Source organism: Fusarium graminearum, chromosome 1 (genome assembly GCF_000240135.3).
Source record: "Fusarium graminearum PH-1 chromosome 1, whole genome shotgun sequence".
NCBI lineage: Eukaryota > Fungi > Ascomycota > Sordariomycetes > Hypocreales > Nectriaceae > Fusarium > Fusarium graminearum.
The window spans coordinates 6915794-6933099 of NC_026474.1; the positions used below are offsets into that span (position 1 = coordinate 6915794).

A 17306-nucleotide genomic window follows, 5' to 3' on the forward strand; every position below is an offset into this window, starting at 1 on the left:
TGGATCAATGTCAAAGCGTTCTCTTATGCTTCTGCCAGTATATCAAGTCCAATGGAGATACGATTCGTAGCAAGATTCATCATGAGAGATTAAGAAGTAGATATTACCTAAATCTGCATTACATACCAAATACAGGAAATACATCTAAACCAAACCAAACCTACGTCTTGTAGACAGTACCATCCTTGGGTAGCTTCCCCGTAGCCAGATACTTATTCATGGCCTGGCTTGTTTCTCCCTGCAGGTAATGACTTGTGTGTCCAGGCCCATTCCTGATAATACTTACCCTTCTCGTCAACTGTTCCCTGAGCCCCTCTGCATTTGTCACACTCGTCTCAGGGTCGAATACAGAAGACGCGATAAGAATCGTCGGCGCATCCTTAATACCGCTCGCGATGGGACCTTGCGGATTGGTCAACGGCGCAGGCCATCCGATACAAGCACTTTCGTAGTAGTATGTCTGCGACATGCCAAGCGTGCGCGGCGCAAACGTCACAGCATTGGTGAGCTTCAGGCGCAAGTCGACTGCATTTTTGGAGTTGTGAAGCCAGTCTTGACATCCGATGGCGAGGTAGTTGTATGGTGAACCGCTTGGGTCTTGAACGATGCGGCTATTGGGAGTTGCCGTGGATAAAGCTGTTGCGTTTCCTTTGCTAGCTTGCAGGAGAGCGTCACCAAGATCGATCCAGTTAGGACCGAAAGCGAGAAACTGGAATGTGAGGAAGCTTTGTGCGTTGTAGCGAATCTCCTCGCCGTTCACATCGGAGCGACACGTGCCGTTGCAGCCTGGTGCTGGGATGGGTTTCGAGCCTGCACGCGAAAGCACCTCGTCCCATATACGACTGGAATTCTTGCCGTGAAGAGCACATGTAGAGTTTCTGTCGCACCAGTTGAAGAACTCGTTGAGAGTCGATTCGTAGCCTGTGGATTCTGCGAGGAGAGCGCCGATTTCTGATTGCGAATGGTCCACGATGGCATCGAGAGCCATTCGGCCGACAGACTTGGGGAACAGAGACGCATACGTATAACCGAGAAGAGTACCGTAAGAAAGACCAAGGTAGTTGAATTTGGACTCTCCAAGAGCTTCGAGCACGACTTGGTGGTCTTTCGCAACGTGAACAGAGTCGAGATGGTTGATCAAGGGACCAGTCAAATTGGCACAGCTCTCGCCAAGTTTACGACTGTAGTTGAAGAGAGCATCGTATTCCTCATTGGTCGTTACATAGGTCGAGACGCGTTCGTTGAACACCTTGGGATCACACTCGACGGGGCTGCTTATACCGACGCCGCGGGGATCGAGACCAATGATATCATAGGCGTCGCGGAGATCAGACGAGAATTCGATCGCGGAGACGTACGGACTTCCGGCGACAAGGATTGCACCAGATGCTCCGGGACCGCCGGTGTTGAAGAATAGAACGCCTTCCTTTTTGGCTTTGCCAGTGTGGTTCAACCGCGTAAAGGCGAGTTCAACCGTGCCATCGCCCTTAGCAGAGGTCGAGTTGCCGCTTTGATATGCGAGAGGGACATCAATACGCCCACAGTCAACACCTGGGGGGATTACGGAGGGGCATTTTCCAAAGGTAATCTTTGGTGTTGCAGCATTGGTAGCTACAGCTACGAGTAGAAGGAGTAATATGGATGGAAAACTTGATGACGCCATCGTTAGGATAATTAAGTATGAGTTTTTAAGGACTGAAAAGCGAGGGAAAGCAAGAAGGAGTAAGAAGAATTTATATGTCTCCCCTCAATGAGACAAGGATGCCCCTCACGATCAAATCGGGCAGATCTCTGGATAACAACACGTACTGAAAGTTAATTCGAGGCTACGATCGTCATGCCGTGTCTTCCGTGACAATGTGCAGTAATCCAGTGCTAATAAGGCTGGTTTGTCTTAGCGCTGACTGGCACCAAAGACGCCACAGGAATCCCAAGCTACGAGCGAGACATATAAGTGGCCAAAATAGCTTTCGCTTTCGTCCATTTGCAGATATACGAACCACAGTCGACTGTTTAATATGTTGATCATTAGCGCGGCGGTTGGTTGTTGTGGAAACAGATTAATGGCTTGCGCTTAATGTCTAGCTCACTAGCACTAATAGCCGCCGCGATAGACAACATGTAGATATATCTGATGTTCTAAACAAACTGCAGTTTTGGTTAATTGGTAACAGATAAACTTCGAAATTGCGCCGTATCGTGGTGTGCGGTCATTCCAGTCTGGTAATCACTCAAACAAGTATGGATCAATGTCCGGGTGACTCTGTTAACCAAATATTATAATCACCGCTAGGTAGTCTTATTGATGGCATACTATTGAAAAGTAGCGTCGTAAGTGTTCACTAGGACTCGGCTAGGGCTTTGGCAATCCGATGTAGTGATCATTAGGCTTGTCCATGAGGAAATGCTTCGTCAGGGGTAATGAGACGAGAAACTCGACGCTGTTTCAACTATAATCGGATATTCCTACAGTTGTATTTCAGTAATAACTGCTGGGCTGTTGTAGTACAATTTAAAGCTGAGTACTTTCTCATCCCTTGTGTGGTGGGCTTCTGGATTGTTTGAACATGAATTCAGGAGTACAATTTGCATCATTAGAATCTCCACTAACAACGCTCTAAAGTTGGATTTGACGGAATATTTGTTTATTTCATCCAATGTAGGATCTTGGACATGCCATTTTGGATTTTTAGAGGCTGTGGTCAGACTCGTTGTCTTGTTAGTACTCGGTAGGTCTGTCCAACCCCTCCCTATTCACGGTTTAAAAACAGCGTTCAAACGGCGAGATTCCAAGACCAAGATCCTAGAAATAGTTCAATCTCGCAGCAAGAATGGATCTAGATCTTTTACTTTGTCACACTGAATTAAAAAGAGAATGTCACGTCTTGGCACTGTAGCCCTTTTCAAGGCAACTTGATCACAAACAGCAAAAAAAGGTTCGCACAGCACTGGGCATGCCTACTACATCCTCACCACAACGCTGAGCGAAGTGGATTAGCCCCCGAGTTTGCTCAGGGGACAAGGGCCACGCCTGAATCTCCCTTCCCAGGTGTATGGCGAGTCGGCGTCGAACCGACGGACCTCAACAAGAGCTGGCGGGCGTCTCGTCGTGCTTTAACCACCCAGCTACCGCCGGGACCCTTGTTGGATTTGTGTCCAATAGATCTGGTATATAAGGGTCTCTAGATGTTGATGTTAGGAAGCTGGGGGATGTGCTTGGTGTCGCGGTGGTTGCTCCTTCCTCCGGGAGGTTGTGGCAGACAAATCTCACGTGGAAGAAACGTGGAGGGTCCAGAGGATCCACATGTGGCTTACAGGATATGCTTATAGCAAACACAACATAACTAGCAGAACGAGAAGAAACAGGTTTTACGCGAGTGGCCATTTGAAAAAAAAAAGAAAAAAGAAACTTGGCGAGGGAAGAAAAAACAGGAGTGAGTTTGGAGACTCCCTGCGGAAATTGGTGGGCCGAGCTATCACCAAGGTGGCACGTGATGGCTCAAGAGACAAAAGTGCGCGGGTTATTTTACATGTAGAATCAGGTAAGGAAAATAGAAGAGATGAAATGAACTGGGAATTGAACTGAAAGTGTAGACTTTAGGTTTAGAGAGTCTTCGATAAGGAAAAAAAATCAAGCCATGTTGGCTGTGACCAACAGGCCACAGCCCGCACAACGAGACGCCCGCCAGGCAATAATAGAACAGACCAACTCACCATATGAACCTTTGACCTTACCAAAACATCGAAAATGCAAGGTGTCTGCAAGGGAATCGAACAGTCTGATCAGAATTAGAGTTTGCCATACCAGGAAGATTAAAAAAAAAAAACAAGTCATGCTGTAACCATTAGGCCACAGTGCACAACGAGACGCCCGCCAGGCAACCATTGTGCAAGTTGATTCTACTTATGTAGCATTGCTCTGAGAAATGTATATGCCAGGCCAGGAGAAGGTGACTCATTCGACATGGCCACCCGGGCCAGGAATGAGCACGTTGGAGTGACAACACAACTGCACCAAGACACCCAACACTGCTAACTATCTAATATACGTCATTGGTATATTTCTCACACTCTTCCTGGGTAACACCACAGCGTTTCATATTCTCTTCGCTCGCGCACCAGAATGATGGCTGTAATCTTGCTTTAGTATAGCGACGCTCTCACAGAACTCCAAGACTTACTCCCCAAGTGCAAGGGTTAGAGCCGAGGAGAGGTATCTGAGAAAGACTTAGTGGTGTGGCATGTGAAGGCAGCTATCCACTCACTACCATCTCCGGCGATGAAGCATGAACAAGACTGTTGGGCGAGAAGGAAACCAGGACCAAGAGTCCAGAGAGTGAAAGACGGCAGCGCATCTTGGAAATATCCTCAAAACGAAGTAGCGCGAAGGTTTACAGATGAAGATGTCATGGGGCTGGCCCCCCACCGCTTAGTATTTATATGCCTCCCCCACGGATAGGTACTCCACCGCGTAGTTTCATCTAGCCGCTGAAGATGAGCGTTAGTTACCTATACAGGTTACGTCCATACTGGGGCACTTCCAATCCCAAGTTGACCACTAAACAAATAAGAGTGACACCGAAACTCTGTCTAGCTGACGAGCGTCATAAAGAAAGACCGTATAGGAGCGGAGGATACTGAAGTCGCTTTCAGATTTGTTGCAGAAAGACAGAATGAAACACGCAAGGAAGAAAAGAGAGACTCTAATAAAGGAAACCAAAGAGATAAAGTTTGATGACCACAAAAGTAGAAAAGACATGCTGTCGTGACCATTAGGCCACGACACGCATGGGGAACTGCTGGCGGGTAGAAGGTATCAATTGACTCATTTATACAGCTTTCACCCCATTACATGCTAGAAGAAATGCTTACCAATGCTTTCTTAAGAATTAGAAATATTCACTAGATAGTTTGTACACGATGATGCTATGCTTACAAGTCCGACATGTAAGATTGTCCCGAGGCCGCATTCGCCGCAAGTCCCCGCATCGTGACATATAAGACCGATAGCTGACATGCTAAGCATAGTATCGTTTTGACATCCATCTTCTACACGCTGCCGCCATTCACTATCTCAAGACATCAATTTGAACCTTTTATCTTCATTATCAAGTCTTCACGATGAGTGAGCAGAGACCACCTTTCCCACCTTTCAGCCGTGAGTCGGCGCATGTCAAGGTCAAGGCTGCGCAAGATGGATGGAATACCCAGTACGATCCCTTTTCAAATTAACCAAATGGATACAACTAACAAGTGTGACCAAAGAAACCCATCCAAAGTCAAAATGGCCTATACCCCCGATTCTATCTGGCGAAACCGCGGTACCTTTGTCAAAGGCCGTGATGAGATTGAGGCTTTTTTAACCGACAAGTGGAATCGTGAACATGACTACAAACTGCGCAAAGAACTATTTGCTTTTGACAATGACAAGGCGAGTCTGACGTGTCCTTTTCTTTGCAGTCCATATCTTGTACTAACCAGTGATTCAGATCGCCGTGCAGTTCTGGTATGAATTCCGCGATGACGAGGGTCAATGGTGGAGATGCTATGGACTTGAAGATTGGACCTTTGACAATGATGGATTAATGAAGAAGAGACAGATGAGCGGTAACAATGTCAAGATCAGTGAAGAGGAAAGATGGTTCAAGGAAGGAGTGGATGTCAACACTGTCGAAATTGGACCAGAGCATTGGTAAACAAAACTGAAAAAACTGATATATTCACCATGCTGGTTTAGAGGCAGGGGAGAAAAAAATGTTATTAATGTGCATCTTTACTGTTGTATCGTTCGATTCATGTTGATAGACAGCATGGGCGCTCCAACTGCGTTTCGTGATAATGCCCATTCTCGATTACAATCTCTGATTCACTTCTTAAAGATTCTGATTCATGATTTAATGAAGGACTAAATAACCATCCAATAGCACATCAATACTCTTTTTTTACAAAAGAATGAATGTTTCATGGGGTCTGACAGGGGTGGAGGGATGAAACAGAGGATTCGACAGGGCCTCGCATAGATGACCTTGAAACACACCACCTGGACAAAGTGATTAACTTCACTTTGATTTCCTACACATATAACCTCAACCTCAACCTAACCCTTTCAACATTTCTACCCATCAATTTTTAACCAGTAAACCCACTATCTTCAACGCAATGAGAAAACCTACCGCCGCTCAGCTGGCCCTTCTGATGGCCTCAGTCGCTACGGCCGCTGACACTACATGCGCTGTACGTGAATTATTTATCCATACATACATAAATAATACTAATAAAAACAACAGATTGACTGTTTCCAGGGTCTCATCACAAATGGCCCTCCAGCAGACTGCAAGGAAGCCACGAATTATCTCTGCTTCTGTACTATGCCTACCCTTCAGGAAAACTTTTTAAAATGCGCCGACACAAGCTGCGGCAAAGATACGAGTGCTGCTCTGACTTGGGCAAATGAGCTCTGTGCTAGTAAGTCTAATGATCTCGGATGTTATACAATGCTGACATGGGCTAGAACTCGGAAAACCAATTGATCTTGGACCTGGAGACGGTGCCCCCAAGACTGATGCAACCACTACCATTGATGCGACTACTGCTGTTGAGACACCTGCTAGTACAACCGACGAGACCAAGCAGACTACTACAGCCGAGACGACTGTTCCAGAAGCTGTGCAGACTACCGCAACTGAGACTGAAAAGACGTATTCCAAGGCTGAGGAAACTTCCATCGAGACATCTGTCCCATCTGGGACATCGCAGGAGACTTCACAAGATACTCCAGAGACTTGCATCACGGAGACAACCATGACCAAGACCGAGACCACTTTTGCCAAGGCCACGACAACCGAAGGAGCATCTGTTACTACAGACGAGGATGGATTTGTTGGTACAGTCACAGGAAGCGGAGAGACTGCAACTTCGTCTTCAGACGCCGAGGTCAATGCTGGATCTATCACGACCCCTGGTTTGTTGGCGGTTGCCGGTGTTTTCGCTGCTCTATGGCAATTCATGTAAAATTACACATGAGTCCAAGGGACCATGTACCACGCAATGGATGGGATTGTCGCTGTTAAATTGGAGTTTTACTGGATAATTAATTTGGGATCGTCTTGTTGAAACATGACATGTATGGCATTGACGATTAAAGGTCTGTGCTACGCATCATGATTGGTTGGCCCTTGTCAGGAAGCCATCCAACGTTGTTTCACCTAAAGAAACAAAAGACAAGGGAAATTCTCAGCTGGAATGAGAAATGAAGAGATGGGAGTTACTGGTTGAAGTTTTGTTATCGAGCATAGATTGGAATTAATTGACATTTTATTGTTGAAACATATTACGGAGTACAGTTCATGCTTGTCGATCACCCGTCTTCACGAGCTGATGTCGGGTGTTTCAGCTTGTGTTTCCCCAAATTATACACATGAGACACATTGTTCGGCTTCTTCCGAGTGATGTCTTGGCCGTTCTTCACATAGAGAACCTCTTCATTCAATCAAGTCCTACATACGCCCCGACAAGCTTGCTAAACTACACCAAAACTCACAGACAAATTCCAGGACAATCAGCTCCGCCCTTCTTAGGATCACACTCATCCTTGGGATCGTCATAACAGTACAGGCCCTTGGGACAGCTTAGGCCCGCGAATCCACCGCAACTCTGTGGCTTCTTGGGCGCACAGATACCTGGCTTGTCACAAGCCATACCGCAGTCACCAGGTGTTCGAGGGTCGTCAACACAATGCGTGTTCTTCTTGCAAGGTGGTGGAGGCTTGGCACGGAAGCCACCGCATGATTGGTATTCGTTCTTAAAGTAGCACGTTCCGGGGCACTTGTTGATGTCCTTGCAGTTGGCGAGGGTAGGTTTGCAGACAGCGTCTTTGGAGCAGGGTGCAACCTTGCGGCCACATTCTTGGCCTGTGGGTTGAGAGGCTGCGGCAGCGAGGCCGATGGTAGCAGCGAAGAGCATGTTTTGGAATAGCATGTTTTCAGGTGATGGATAAACAGATGAGAGTGGATAGTGAGGTTGTTGCTGATGCGTCCAATAATCCGGGGAACGATGGCCTTATAAGTCTTTCATTAAGCTTAATTAATCTGAATCCGGCTCAATAAAAACGTTAGTCTACGAGACAAGCGATTGTACGCCACCTCGTATAACCACGAGTTGAGGCTTTTAAAAGTGACAAGCGTAATGACGCAGGGTCTTGATCACCACTCACAGACAGTCAAAAATGCCTTAGCTGAACAGAAGATCCATGCCTTTATCCAATTTTAGAGACCGTGTTTCAGGAGAAAGAAGATGCTTTCCCGCAAGCGGCGCTATGATCTTCGCCGACCATTCCAGACCAGCCTCATCTTTCGAGCTTAGTGTGACTTGTCACACATTATTATTAATTTAATGTAGACTTCGTTATCCGATTGGTCTTGAAAGTAATAATTATTTGCTACGAAAAGGAATGTTGGTGGACGCTTTTGTCGTTATGTTGCGACACGGAGGAGCATAAGCATACGTCTTATGTCATATTTGGTGTGCGAGAAACATCAAGAGCATCAAATTCATTACAGCATTGTTAAATCATTACATCTCGTTGGATCTTCAAGTGTATTTTGTGAGTCTCTAGGACCAATTATCGCAGTGCAGCTTCATGAGGCGTTCAATAGCGTCGAGTATCTAGCCATGGTTTATCCTAGTCTCAGCTTCCAAACCAGCGTCTATATGCGCCAATTTACAGTATTGGTTAAGGTTAACAGCCGACAGGCCTGGAAAGTCTATTCATAAATGGACGTAATCCTGAGCTAAGAATGAAGACAAACTGTGGAACGTCCTCAGGGTATCAGAAAAATTGACCGCTGGGAGCATAAGAGACAAAATTATTAGGACATCTTATGGCTCTTAGACTAAGCTTCTTAGACTACTTATTTTTATACTCTAAGGATTAGGAGGCCAACTTTTCTGCTACCCACTAGAACGTGTTGTTTTTACGGCAAAGCATCAGAATACGCAATGTACTTTGACGAGATTCTGGACCAGGATAACAAAAGGCGAAATTGTGTTACTTAAAGGGGACAGGTAATTGTAGAAGAACACCAATTATATGCCTTGTAGCGATCCAATGCTGGACTATGTGTAACAGCTGTCTTGAGAGTTGGCAGCTCTCGAGTCCGCCTTGGCTGATATACCACGTCAGTGAGCCATGAGTTGTGCAACGATGTGTGGTACACAAATAGACTAGCAGCTCATGCGTTTCAAATCATCACTGCTGTAAATGATCTGCATGCAGAAATCCATCTAAAGACAGCGCCTTAAATTACAGCGGCGATGCAAGGCTCGCCGCCTCATGGCCTAGAAATTGTGGCGACACCGAGAGTTCAATACGAGTCTGGGATGACTCACCTGGTATTTTGCCTCGGAATGAATTCCTAAATCGCTGGATACTCATGCACTTGTCAATACACGTGTGTATGGACGTTGCACGAAACATGCGAGAAGCACTCTGAGACAACTCATCATTATGGGCGATAGAATAGAACTTTTCTGAAGTTGAGTTAGATCACCAGAGTTTGATGATAATCAAATTCAGTAACAGCTCATGTATAGGTTCGTTTTGTAGACATATTTGCTGTCTGTATCCCGGATTTGTTGAATGTGCGAGTAAGTTACAAAGTCCATGTCATATTTCAGCGACGGCTGTTTTGAAAAGACCTTCCATATCTGGATCTCGCGTAACGCGATGTTTCTTATAATAAATTGGTAGCTTCTGCCATCTTTGGAAGACGTAGGTAAAGAGAAGATCATCCAGCAGAAAAACTTGTCTGGAATATATGGTCGAATCAGATATGAAGAAGGGTTCAGTGAAAGGTAAAATTGCCTTTTCAGTTGTACCAACCACCAAATGAAGAAGGGTTCATTTGTGTAGGGAACTTGCACATAATTGTCAGTTCGATTAGTTTTATGAGAGCACATTATTAATACAGATCAACGAGCTTTGGCATATATTATCTGAGTATCACAGTATACAGAGAGAGTTTACATAGGAAAATAAATAATCATATGGTATCAGAAACATACATAATTCCCAGGGCAAGGGTTTGATCCATTTCGAAATACAGATACTCCTACACGACTACTTGAATTGGACCTTCTCCCAACCACTGCGTCTTGTGAGGTTAACCTTTATGTCACCCGCCGGTTTAAGCGAAGTCAAAGGAAGCTTAGATCTATCCATCTCAGGCAGATTGAATGCCTCAGTGGTAGGGGTCATATCGAAACCCAACAGAATACTTCCTGCAAAGGTAAGAACCTCATACGATGCAAAGTGACGACCAGGGCAGAGCGTGTTGCCACCGCCAAAAGGCCTGAAAGCAGCAGCCCGTCGAGCCTTTTGCTCCTTGGTGAGGACTTTTGACTTGAGAAATCTTGTGTGGTCAAAGACCTCGGCGTCTGCGCCCCAGGTCGTGGGATCAGCGTGAATAAAGGCTGTGGGCATCTGCACTTGTGCGCCCTTCTTGAGGAGCCAACGGTCTTGGATGAGGGTATCCTCATTGGTGTAACGCACTGTCGCGATACCACTTGTCATGCGAAGAATTTCTTCATATGTTGACATGAGGACAGGGCACTTCTCTCGGATGACTGTGTAGTTGAGGCTGATTTCGGATCGTGATGAGGGATCCTCGAGAGTGGCCTCGAGCTCTGATCGGATCTCCTTTAGGAGGTCAGGTCTGGAGAAGATCTGGATAAGGAGCCAAAAGGTAGTGGGAATTGTGTTTCCGACAATGGCCAAGATACTGCCGACCAGAGCACGAGCATTGTTCTCAGTACTCAGACCGCGACGGATGCCAAGATTAGATAGCTCTTTGATGAAAGAGCATGCAGTCTCTAGTCCATCATTGCCGAGGTACTGGGTGAATGCATTGACTAGGTCATTGCGTGTTCTCTGTGCAGTCGAATACTTTGAGGGACTCAAGAACCAGGGAATACCCAAAAGAAGAACTTTGATGTTTGCTTCCCATAGCCTGTTCGTGTCAGTCGAGAACTCATAGTGTAGTAGATTACTCACCAGAATGTGGAAATCAGGGACGGGTTCAGAGTAAAAGGATCCTTGGCGCCAAAACAGGCAGAATTGTTGGTTCTCATGTACAGGTCTTGAACCCAGGCGTACAGATCGATGGTCTGACTTGAAGGCATGTCATTGACAATGGTCAACAGCTTGCCACGAATGATAGTGCACAGCTCGTCCAGAGATTCCGTACCAGGTAGCAGTGAAGCCTTTTGCACCCGGTGAATCTCACCATACATGCCCTTCTCTGTGTGTGCATCACGGAAGATCAGCTCAATACCTGCTTCGTCAAAACCCATCATTCGACGGAAAGCAGGGATCATGGCTGGACTGAAGGACAGAGATGTTGTGTTGCGTTGAACAGCCTGCACGAGTTCTGGGGATGTCACAATGTAGTTCTTTTGACCTGACATGTCAATCGTAAAGATTGGATGTGGTTGCTGGGCGCTGGTATTCTTAGCAGCTGTTTGTCGATTTTTGATGAGATACATACCTGACAACATCGAAATACCGAAGGCCATGCTTCAAGAGTCCGTAGATGTGACTGAAGTATGGTACTCGTTCTTTGACATATGGTGGTTCCCTTGAGTCTGGTCCTTTGCGCGTCGCCAAGGCGACGACGGCCACGATAACGCAGCAAACCAGCCCAAGAGTGGCATTGTTCACACCCATTGTGATGAATATCTTGACGCAGTGCACCACAAGACTCTGAGAAGATACACAATCTTGCTTCAATGCAATATGATGGGTGTTATCGAGGGGATTGCTATGAGGCCCAATATCAGGCAGTGAAAAGACTAGAGAACGAGACTAGACTCAACCTGAGCTGAAGTGGATTTACCCAGCCGAAGATCTAATTTTGGTCCCAACTAATCAAGGACCAAGAAAAGTAAAGAGTAAGCGCTGTCATGATGGAGCCGTTTCGAGTCCCATTGCGTAGGTGGAGTTTGCTGGGGCCACGATGGATGCAAGTAGGTGGATTTACGCACCCTTGTTTCATGCGCCTCAGACTAACACACCCACGCTTTAGGTTGTTGGTATTAGGAACGTCGCCGGTAGATTATTGTTCGTTCTCATTTAACCCGAAGCTGGAAGGAAGGATTCGAGCTCGATAGGTACGGCTCGTCGGTGCACAGCGGAAGACGTCTTCCGCCAAGCCTAAATGCTTGGTGGTAAGGTGAGCATGGATGAAGATAATGGAGTTGTATTGAGTTATTTGCGTTAGAGGGCGTGAGTATAGATGAAGGGCAGGGATCAGTCGGTTATCTAAGCGTCGAGTTAGCGTCGGTTGTTCAGTTACAAGGGTTGTGATAGTTGCATTGAAGGATCTCGCTCTAACTCCACACCAGATTCTTTCTAAGCCCTTAGGATCCCACTACGTAGTCTGCCAATGCAAGAATACAGAAGCATGGATGGACAACTGAGGATGGGCTTCAATGCATTTGCATTTACCTTTGCTTCTGCTTATCTCAGAAAATAGGCTCGAATCGGTAGCTCGGTCAGGCTAGAAACGGTAGTCGAGACCTTTGACCCATTGTTTATCATGGTGATGTGTCTGCAGGGCGGGATGGGACGGCACAGCGTTTCATCAGCCTCGGCGAACAGACTGTGATCGCTTTTGTCGTTTATGTCCCTGTTGCTGCATCTGCATCTCTTCAAACTGCCACCTTCCAGACAAAGTCTTGTGTAACTACTACTCTACCCATCCAACGTCAGCGATAACAATGGCTTGCCGTTTGTATCTTCACCCGCTCGTCATATCGACGGCCCAACAGTTCTTCTTTATCTACATCGCAGGCTTCACATCCAGCAAGTCGGCTCTGCGTCCAATTGGCTTCGTATTCTTTCTCATCTCTACGTTTGTGGCACTTTCCTCATTTGAAGACTTTATCGAACCACCGGGATGGGTCTCGAGAGCCATCATTTCCGCCTTTCCTCAGATCTCACTTACATACTTTGAGCGCATGATTGTGCGCAAGATTGCATACGCCGATGACAGAGAAAAAAAGGACCAACCTGCTCGATCGAGGTTCCAAGAGTTCCGCTCGCGATATGTGTTTGGGCAAGAGGTTGCGTCTTCAATGAGAGGACTGGGTACAGCGTGGGAGATCAGGAACATACACAACTTTGACTCTCGTGATCCAAGCTATGTCCCAACTGCGACACCATTTGTGTGCATCAATCTGTTAAAGGTGCTACTATGCTACTTTGTTCACAAGCTGTGCATCACGACGCAGCTGAGTCTGAACAAGGGATACATGGCGCCCGTCTACCTACCCGTATTTCGTCGTCTTGGCGATGTGACCATGGACGAGCTGCAAGTTCGCTACATTGCGACCGTCACAACTGTTGTGTCAATCTTTTGCTTCATTCAGGGCGGTTACTCGCTGGCCTCAGCCGCTTCGGTCGTTATGAACCCCAAAGCAGTCAAAGATTGGCGACCGATCTTTGGGGAATTGTCGGATTCGTATTGTCTTCGACGCTTTTGGTCGTAAGTTTCGAGCATCACCCTCTAACCGACGTTACACAAGCTGACAGATGTAGAACATTTTGGCACCAGGGCCTGCAGAATAACCTTCGAGGTACAGCGACATGGATTGTCAAGAACGTGTTCCGTCTCAATTCTTACTGTTTAACTTCGAGATATCTCAAGATTCTCCTCGCGTTTGCGCTGTCGGGCCTTGTACATGTCCCCAGTGACATGGGAAGCGCAGTACCAGCAGCCAAGTCGGGAGCCATTCAGTTCTTCTCGACGCAATTGATTGGACTTGTACTTGAGGATACATTCGGAGACATGTTTCTTCCTCTCTGGAAGTACAAGACTACAAGGGTTTTGGCAAAGTTGGCTGGATACTTTTGGGTTATTAGTTTTCTGGCGTGGTCGGGCCCTGTGAGATGGTTCCCTGTAATTCTTCAGCAGACGCCTGAAACTGAGCTCTTTAGACTGAGTGCCTTTAAGCCCATGGCCAAGGTTATGACCTGCTTTTAGACTATAGATTAGATTTTGTATTTAAAATAGGATATCTCCAATCTGATTATTAAGTCTCTCATATTTAACAGCCTCGTACTAAGAAAGAGTAAAACCCAAGATGAATAAAGTGTTCATATGGAAGCCCAACAGAGATAAGGCGGGCAGATTGATTACAGGGCCACAGCAGCGCTGGAACCGACAAATTAGTGCTGCACAGTGGAAATCAGGCTCTATAATTAGCAACACCCACTGTAATTTGGCAGGTCAAAGTACTTAAAAAATCGCACCGTCCATCCAAATGTACATTCACCCTCTCATAACACATACATACTCGCAACATACAGATCAGCATCATGATCACACCTCTTCACGCCATCGGTTTCATCTTGCTGGGTTACAGTGGCCTCTGTACTGTACAGCTGCTATGGAACTACAGAAAGGCCAAGGCTATCGGCCTTCCAGTACTCATCACACCTATTGATCCTGTACGTCAAGCGACAGTCGCCTTGGGATGTGAATGCTAATGAACAACAGTCAAATGTCCCTTATCTACTCTGTTCCAGCTGGCTGGAACCCCTGCTTCGCAAGATTCTGCCTTTTGGACTGGGGAACTTTGTCGAGTACAACAGTCGCGACTGGAACTACAGCCAGATCCATGGTCTCCAGGAACGCATTGGTGATACCTTCATTATCGTCAGTCCTAAGCAGATCCGCGTCTTTACTGGCAACGCCAAAGCATCTGATGACCTTTGTCGCCGACGCAAGGACTTTGTTAAAGCTGTAGCTCTTTACAAACCGCTTGAGATCTTTGGCCGTAATGTTGTAACTACTGAGGGCGATGACTGGGTGCGACACCGAAGAATCACCACCCCGCCGTTCAATGAGAGGAACAGCGCGCTCGTGTGGGATGAGTCCAAGCGACAGGCCACCGACATGCTCAACATGTGGGCGTCAAACCCAAAGGGTGTCGTCAATCCCCAGAGCGATACCATGGTGCTTGCTCTTCACGTCCTCACAGCTGCTGGATTTGGTAGAAGCTACAAATTCGGAAGCGGACTCGAGAGTGAATTAGAGAACCACAGTCTCAGCTATCGCGACGCCCTCAGTCTGATCCTCGGAAACCTCTTTACCGCCGTATTTACAGCCACCCTTAATCTACCTACCTGGATGTTGCCCTCCAAGTTCAAGAAGGTCCAGGACGCTATCATCAACTTCCGTCAGTACATGGCCGAGATGGTCGCCGAGGAGCGCGAGGCAATGAACGCCGGCGCGGAGGAGCAGGATAATCTCATGAGTATCCTGGTGCGTGCTTCCGAGAATGAGAATAAGCAGGGCAAGGGTGCCCGCCACTTGACTGATACAGAAATTTACGGCAACCTGTTCAGTTACAATCTTGCCGGACACGAAACTACATCCAACACCTTGGCATACGCGACTGTCCTCCTTGCAGCGAACCCGGAATGGCAGAAATGGGCTGCTGAAGAGGTCGACCAAGTCACAGCAGGGGTTGATCTGAAGGACCTGGACTACGAAACTTATTACCCTCAATTGAAGCGCGTACTCGCCATTATGGTAAGTGAGCCCTCTCCCACCAATTGACAGTCTACTAACATGCCCAGCACGAGACACTACGATTATTCGGTGCAGCAAGGGCAGTCCCCAAGACCACCCTCGTGGACCAGACTCTCAAGGTTAACGGTACTTCTTACACGATACCCAAGAACACCTTTATCGGTGTCAACCTTGCAGGACTGCACGTATCATCCGCATCATGGGGCGACAACGCACTGGAATGGCTCCCCAGCCGTTGGATCACCCGGGATGAGACCGAAGGCGAAAAGATGACTGTCATGCCCACAGGGGCCTTCCTCCCTTGGGCCGCCGGCCCACGCGTGTGCCCAGGTAAAAAGTTCTCACAGGTGGAATTCGTAGCCGTGCTTGCAAGTCTTCTCAAGGAATACACCGTGGAGCCAGATGCGGACGGTGAAGGAGACCTCAAGACTGCGGCGTCAATGGCGCTCATGGAAGAGGCGAAGCAATCGAGTTTCAATTTCCTGCTCAAGGTAAAGCACCCTGAGAAGATCAAGTTGCGGTGCGTGCGGAGGTCCGAGAACAGGGCTTAGTTTGACCGGGGGGGGGGGCGTGTGCACAAAGCAAGGGTCCAAAGATGGTGGATAGGGCTAAGCCAGAGAGAGACTAGACTACGGCTACTGTACCACTGGGCAGGGAGAGGTGCTATTGTGGAGTGTTTCTATTATACTACGTGCATACAACAATGTTTGTCGCGTCACGAAACGGATCCGCTCAATCAATTTCTGACTCTGTTAGTTGCTTCTGACTGTTCTGTTTTGCACAGACAGGGTCCTGTCATCATGAGCCTCCATGTCCATAACTGGGTAATATCATGATCTACGACTTGGACTAGCTGACTAGCCAACATTTGACCCGCCACAATGGCTACGTGTCTGATCCTACGTTAATCTAATCCTTTTCTCGAAGGTCTCCGTGATCCACTATCAAGGAGTTCTTTTTTTGCCCCAACGGCTAATCGGAATCGCTGCACTGTAATCTAAACGCTTTGAACAAGGTTTCTTCTTTCCTTCCTTTCGCAGCACAGCCCTGCTAGTGATACTCATAATGTTTGTTATTGGAGAACCTTAGAAATCATCTATCCCTGTGTAGTATTTGTTGTCCCTGTCCTTTTTGTTCATCCCTGTTGTGACATATGCAGTCAGCAAACTTGCGGGCCGTCTCAACACCCTTAAGGAAGTCCGGCTCTTGAAGGACTTATTGGTGTTTTTTCTACTCCAGAACTCATACATTGGTCAACTAACGGCAGAGGTCCAGATGAGTAAGACATGACACAAAATCCCCGTCAAGAGAGGGGGGAGGGGGCGTCGATGATCGGGATGATCTGCATGCAACCCTCAACTTTTGGTATGCTGCTCCAGGTTCATGTCACGTCGCTGAAGATAAACCTGCCTATGATAGGATTTGCACTTTGTGTTGAAGGACTTTGTATTTCCGTATTAGATGTCTAGATAAACATCACGAACACGAAGCTGACGGCGGCAAGACCCAAGAGAGTATCTCCAAGACAAAGGGCGCATCATGGAACACAACCCAAAGCATGGATATGAACACCATCTTTACCTTGCCCGGACCATGAGGCCCTATCATTGCTCTGCATCAGATCCAGGTTAGACGACGGCTCGGTCGGTATGTGGATATGGAAGTCGCTCTGGCCGACGACCCGTGCCCCCTCGTAGGATTTCGACTTGCCCC

At 47.2% G+C, this 17306-nt stretch overlaps 7 protein-coding genes across 7 annotated transcripts; 4 read left to right on the forward strand and 3 right to left on the reverse strand.

Moving 5' to 3' along the window:
- Positions 1–160: 160 nt before the first annotated feature.
- Positions 161–1663, reverse strand: FGSG_12067 (uncharacterized protein; the record flags this gene model as incomplete). Its single annotated transcript, XM_011319681.1, has 1 exon — positions 161–1663. One exon carries the CDS (start codon positions 1661–1663, stop codon positions 161–163), a length of 1503 nt encoding a protein of 500 aa, XP_011317983.1.
- Positions 1664–5121: 3458 nt separating this feature from the next.
- FGSG_02108 (uncharacterized protein) lies at positions 5122–5696 on the forward strand (the record flags this gene model as incomplete). The annotated part of the gene is made up of 3 exons (XM_011319682.1): positions 5122–5210; positions 5255–5321; positions 5490–5696. The coding sequence occupies 3 exons, from the start codon at positions 5122–5124 to the stop codon at positions 5694–5696; spliced, it is 363 nt and encodes a 120-aa protein (XP_011317984.1).
- Positions 5697–6159: 463 nt separating this feature from the next.
- Positions 6160–7068, forward strand: FGSG_02109 (uncharacterized protein; the record flags this gene model as incomplete). Its single annotated transcript, XM_011319683.1, has 3 exons — positions 6160–6234; positions 6288–6465; positions 6512–7068. 3 exons carry the CDS (start codon positions 6160–6162, stop codon positions 7009–7011), a joined length of 753 nt encoding a protein of 250 aa, XP_011317985.1. The 3' UTR covers positions 7012–7068.
- A 299-nt stretch (positions 7069–7367) lies between these two features.
- Positions 7368–7977, reverse strand: FGSG_02110 (uncharacterized protein; the record flags this gene model as incomplete). The annotated part of the gene is made up of 2 exons (XM_011319684.1): positions 7368–7374; positions 7541–7977. 2 exons carry the CDS (start codon positions 7975–7977, stop codon positions 7368–7370), a joined length of 444 nt encoding a protein of 147 aa, XP_011317986.1.
- A 2140-nt stretch (positions 7978–10117) lies between these two features.
- On the reverse strand, positions 10118–11722 carry FGSG_02111 (uncharacterized protein; the record flags this gene model as incomplete). Its single annotated transcript, XM_011319685.1, has 3 exons — positions 10118–11006; positions 11051–11497; positions 11544–11722. 3 exons carry the CDS (start codon positions 11720–11722, stop codon positions 10118–10120), a joined length of 1515 nt encoding a protein of 504 aa, XP_011317987.1.
- A 1052-nt stretch (positions 11723–12774) lies between these two features.
- On the forward strand, positions 12775–14039 carry FGSG_02112 (uncharacterized protein; the record flags this gene model as incomplete). Its single annotated transcript, XM_011319686.1, has 2 exons — positions 12775–13541; positions 13589–14039. The coding sequence occupies 2 exons, from the start codon at positions 12775–12777 to the stop codon at positions 14037–14039; spliced, it is 1218 nt and encodes a 405-aa protein (XP_011317988.1).
- A 335-nt stretch (positions 14040–14374) lies between these two features.
- FGSG_02113 (uncharacterized protein) lies at positions 14375–17190 on the forward strand (the record flags this gene model as incomplete). The annotated part of the gene is made up of 6 exons (XM_011319687.1): positions 14375–14506; positions 14556–15593; positions 15641–16113; positions 16378–16417; positions 16704–16872; positions 17063–17190. 6 exons carry the CDS (start codon positions 14375–14377, stop codon positions 17188–17190), a joined length of 1980 nt encoding a protein of 659 aa, XP_011317989.1.
- Positions 17191–17306: the final 116 nt, after the last annotated feature.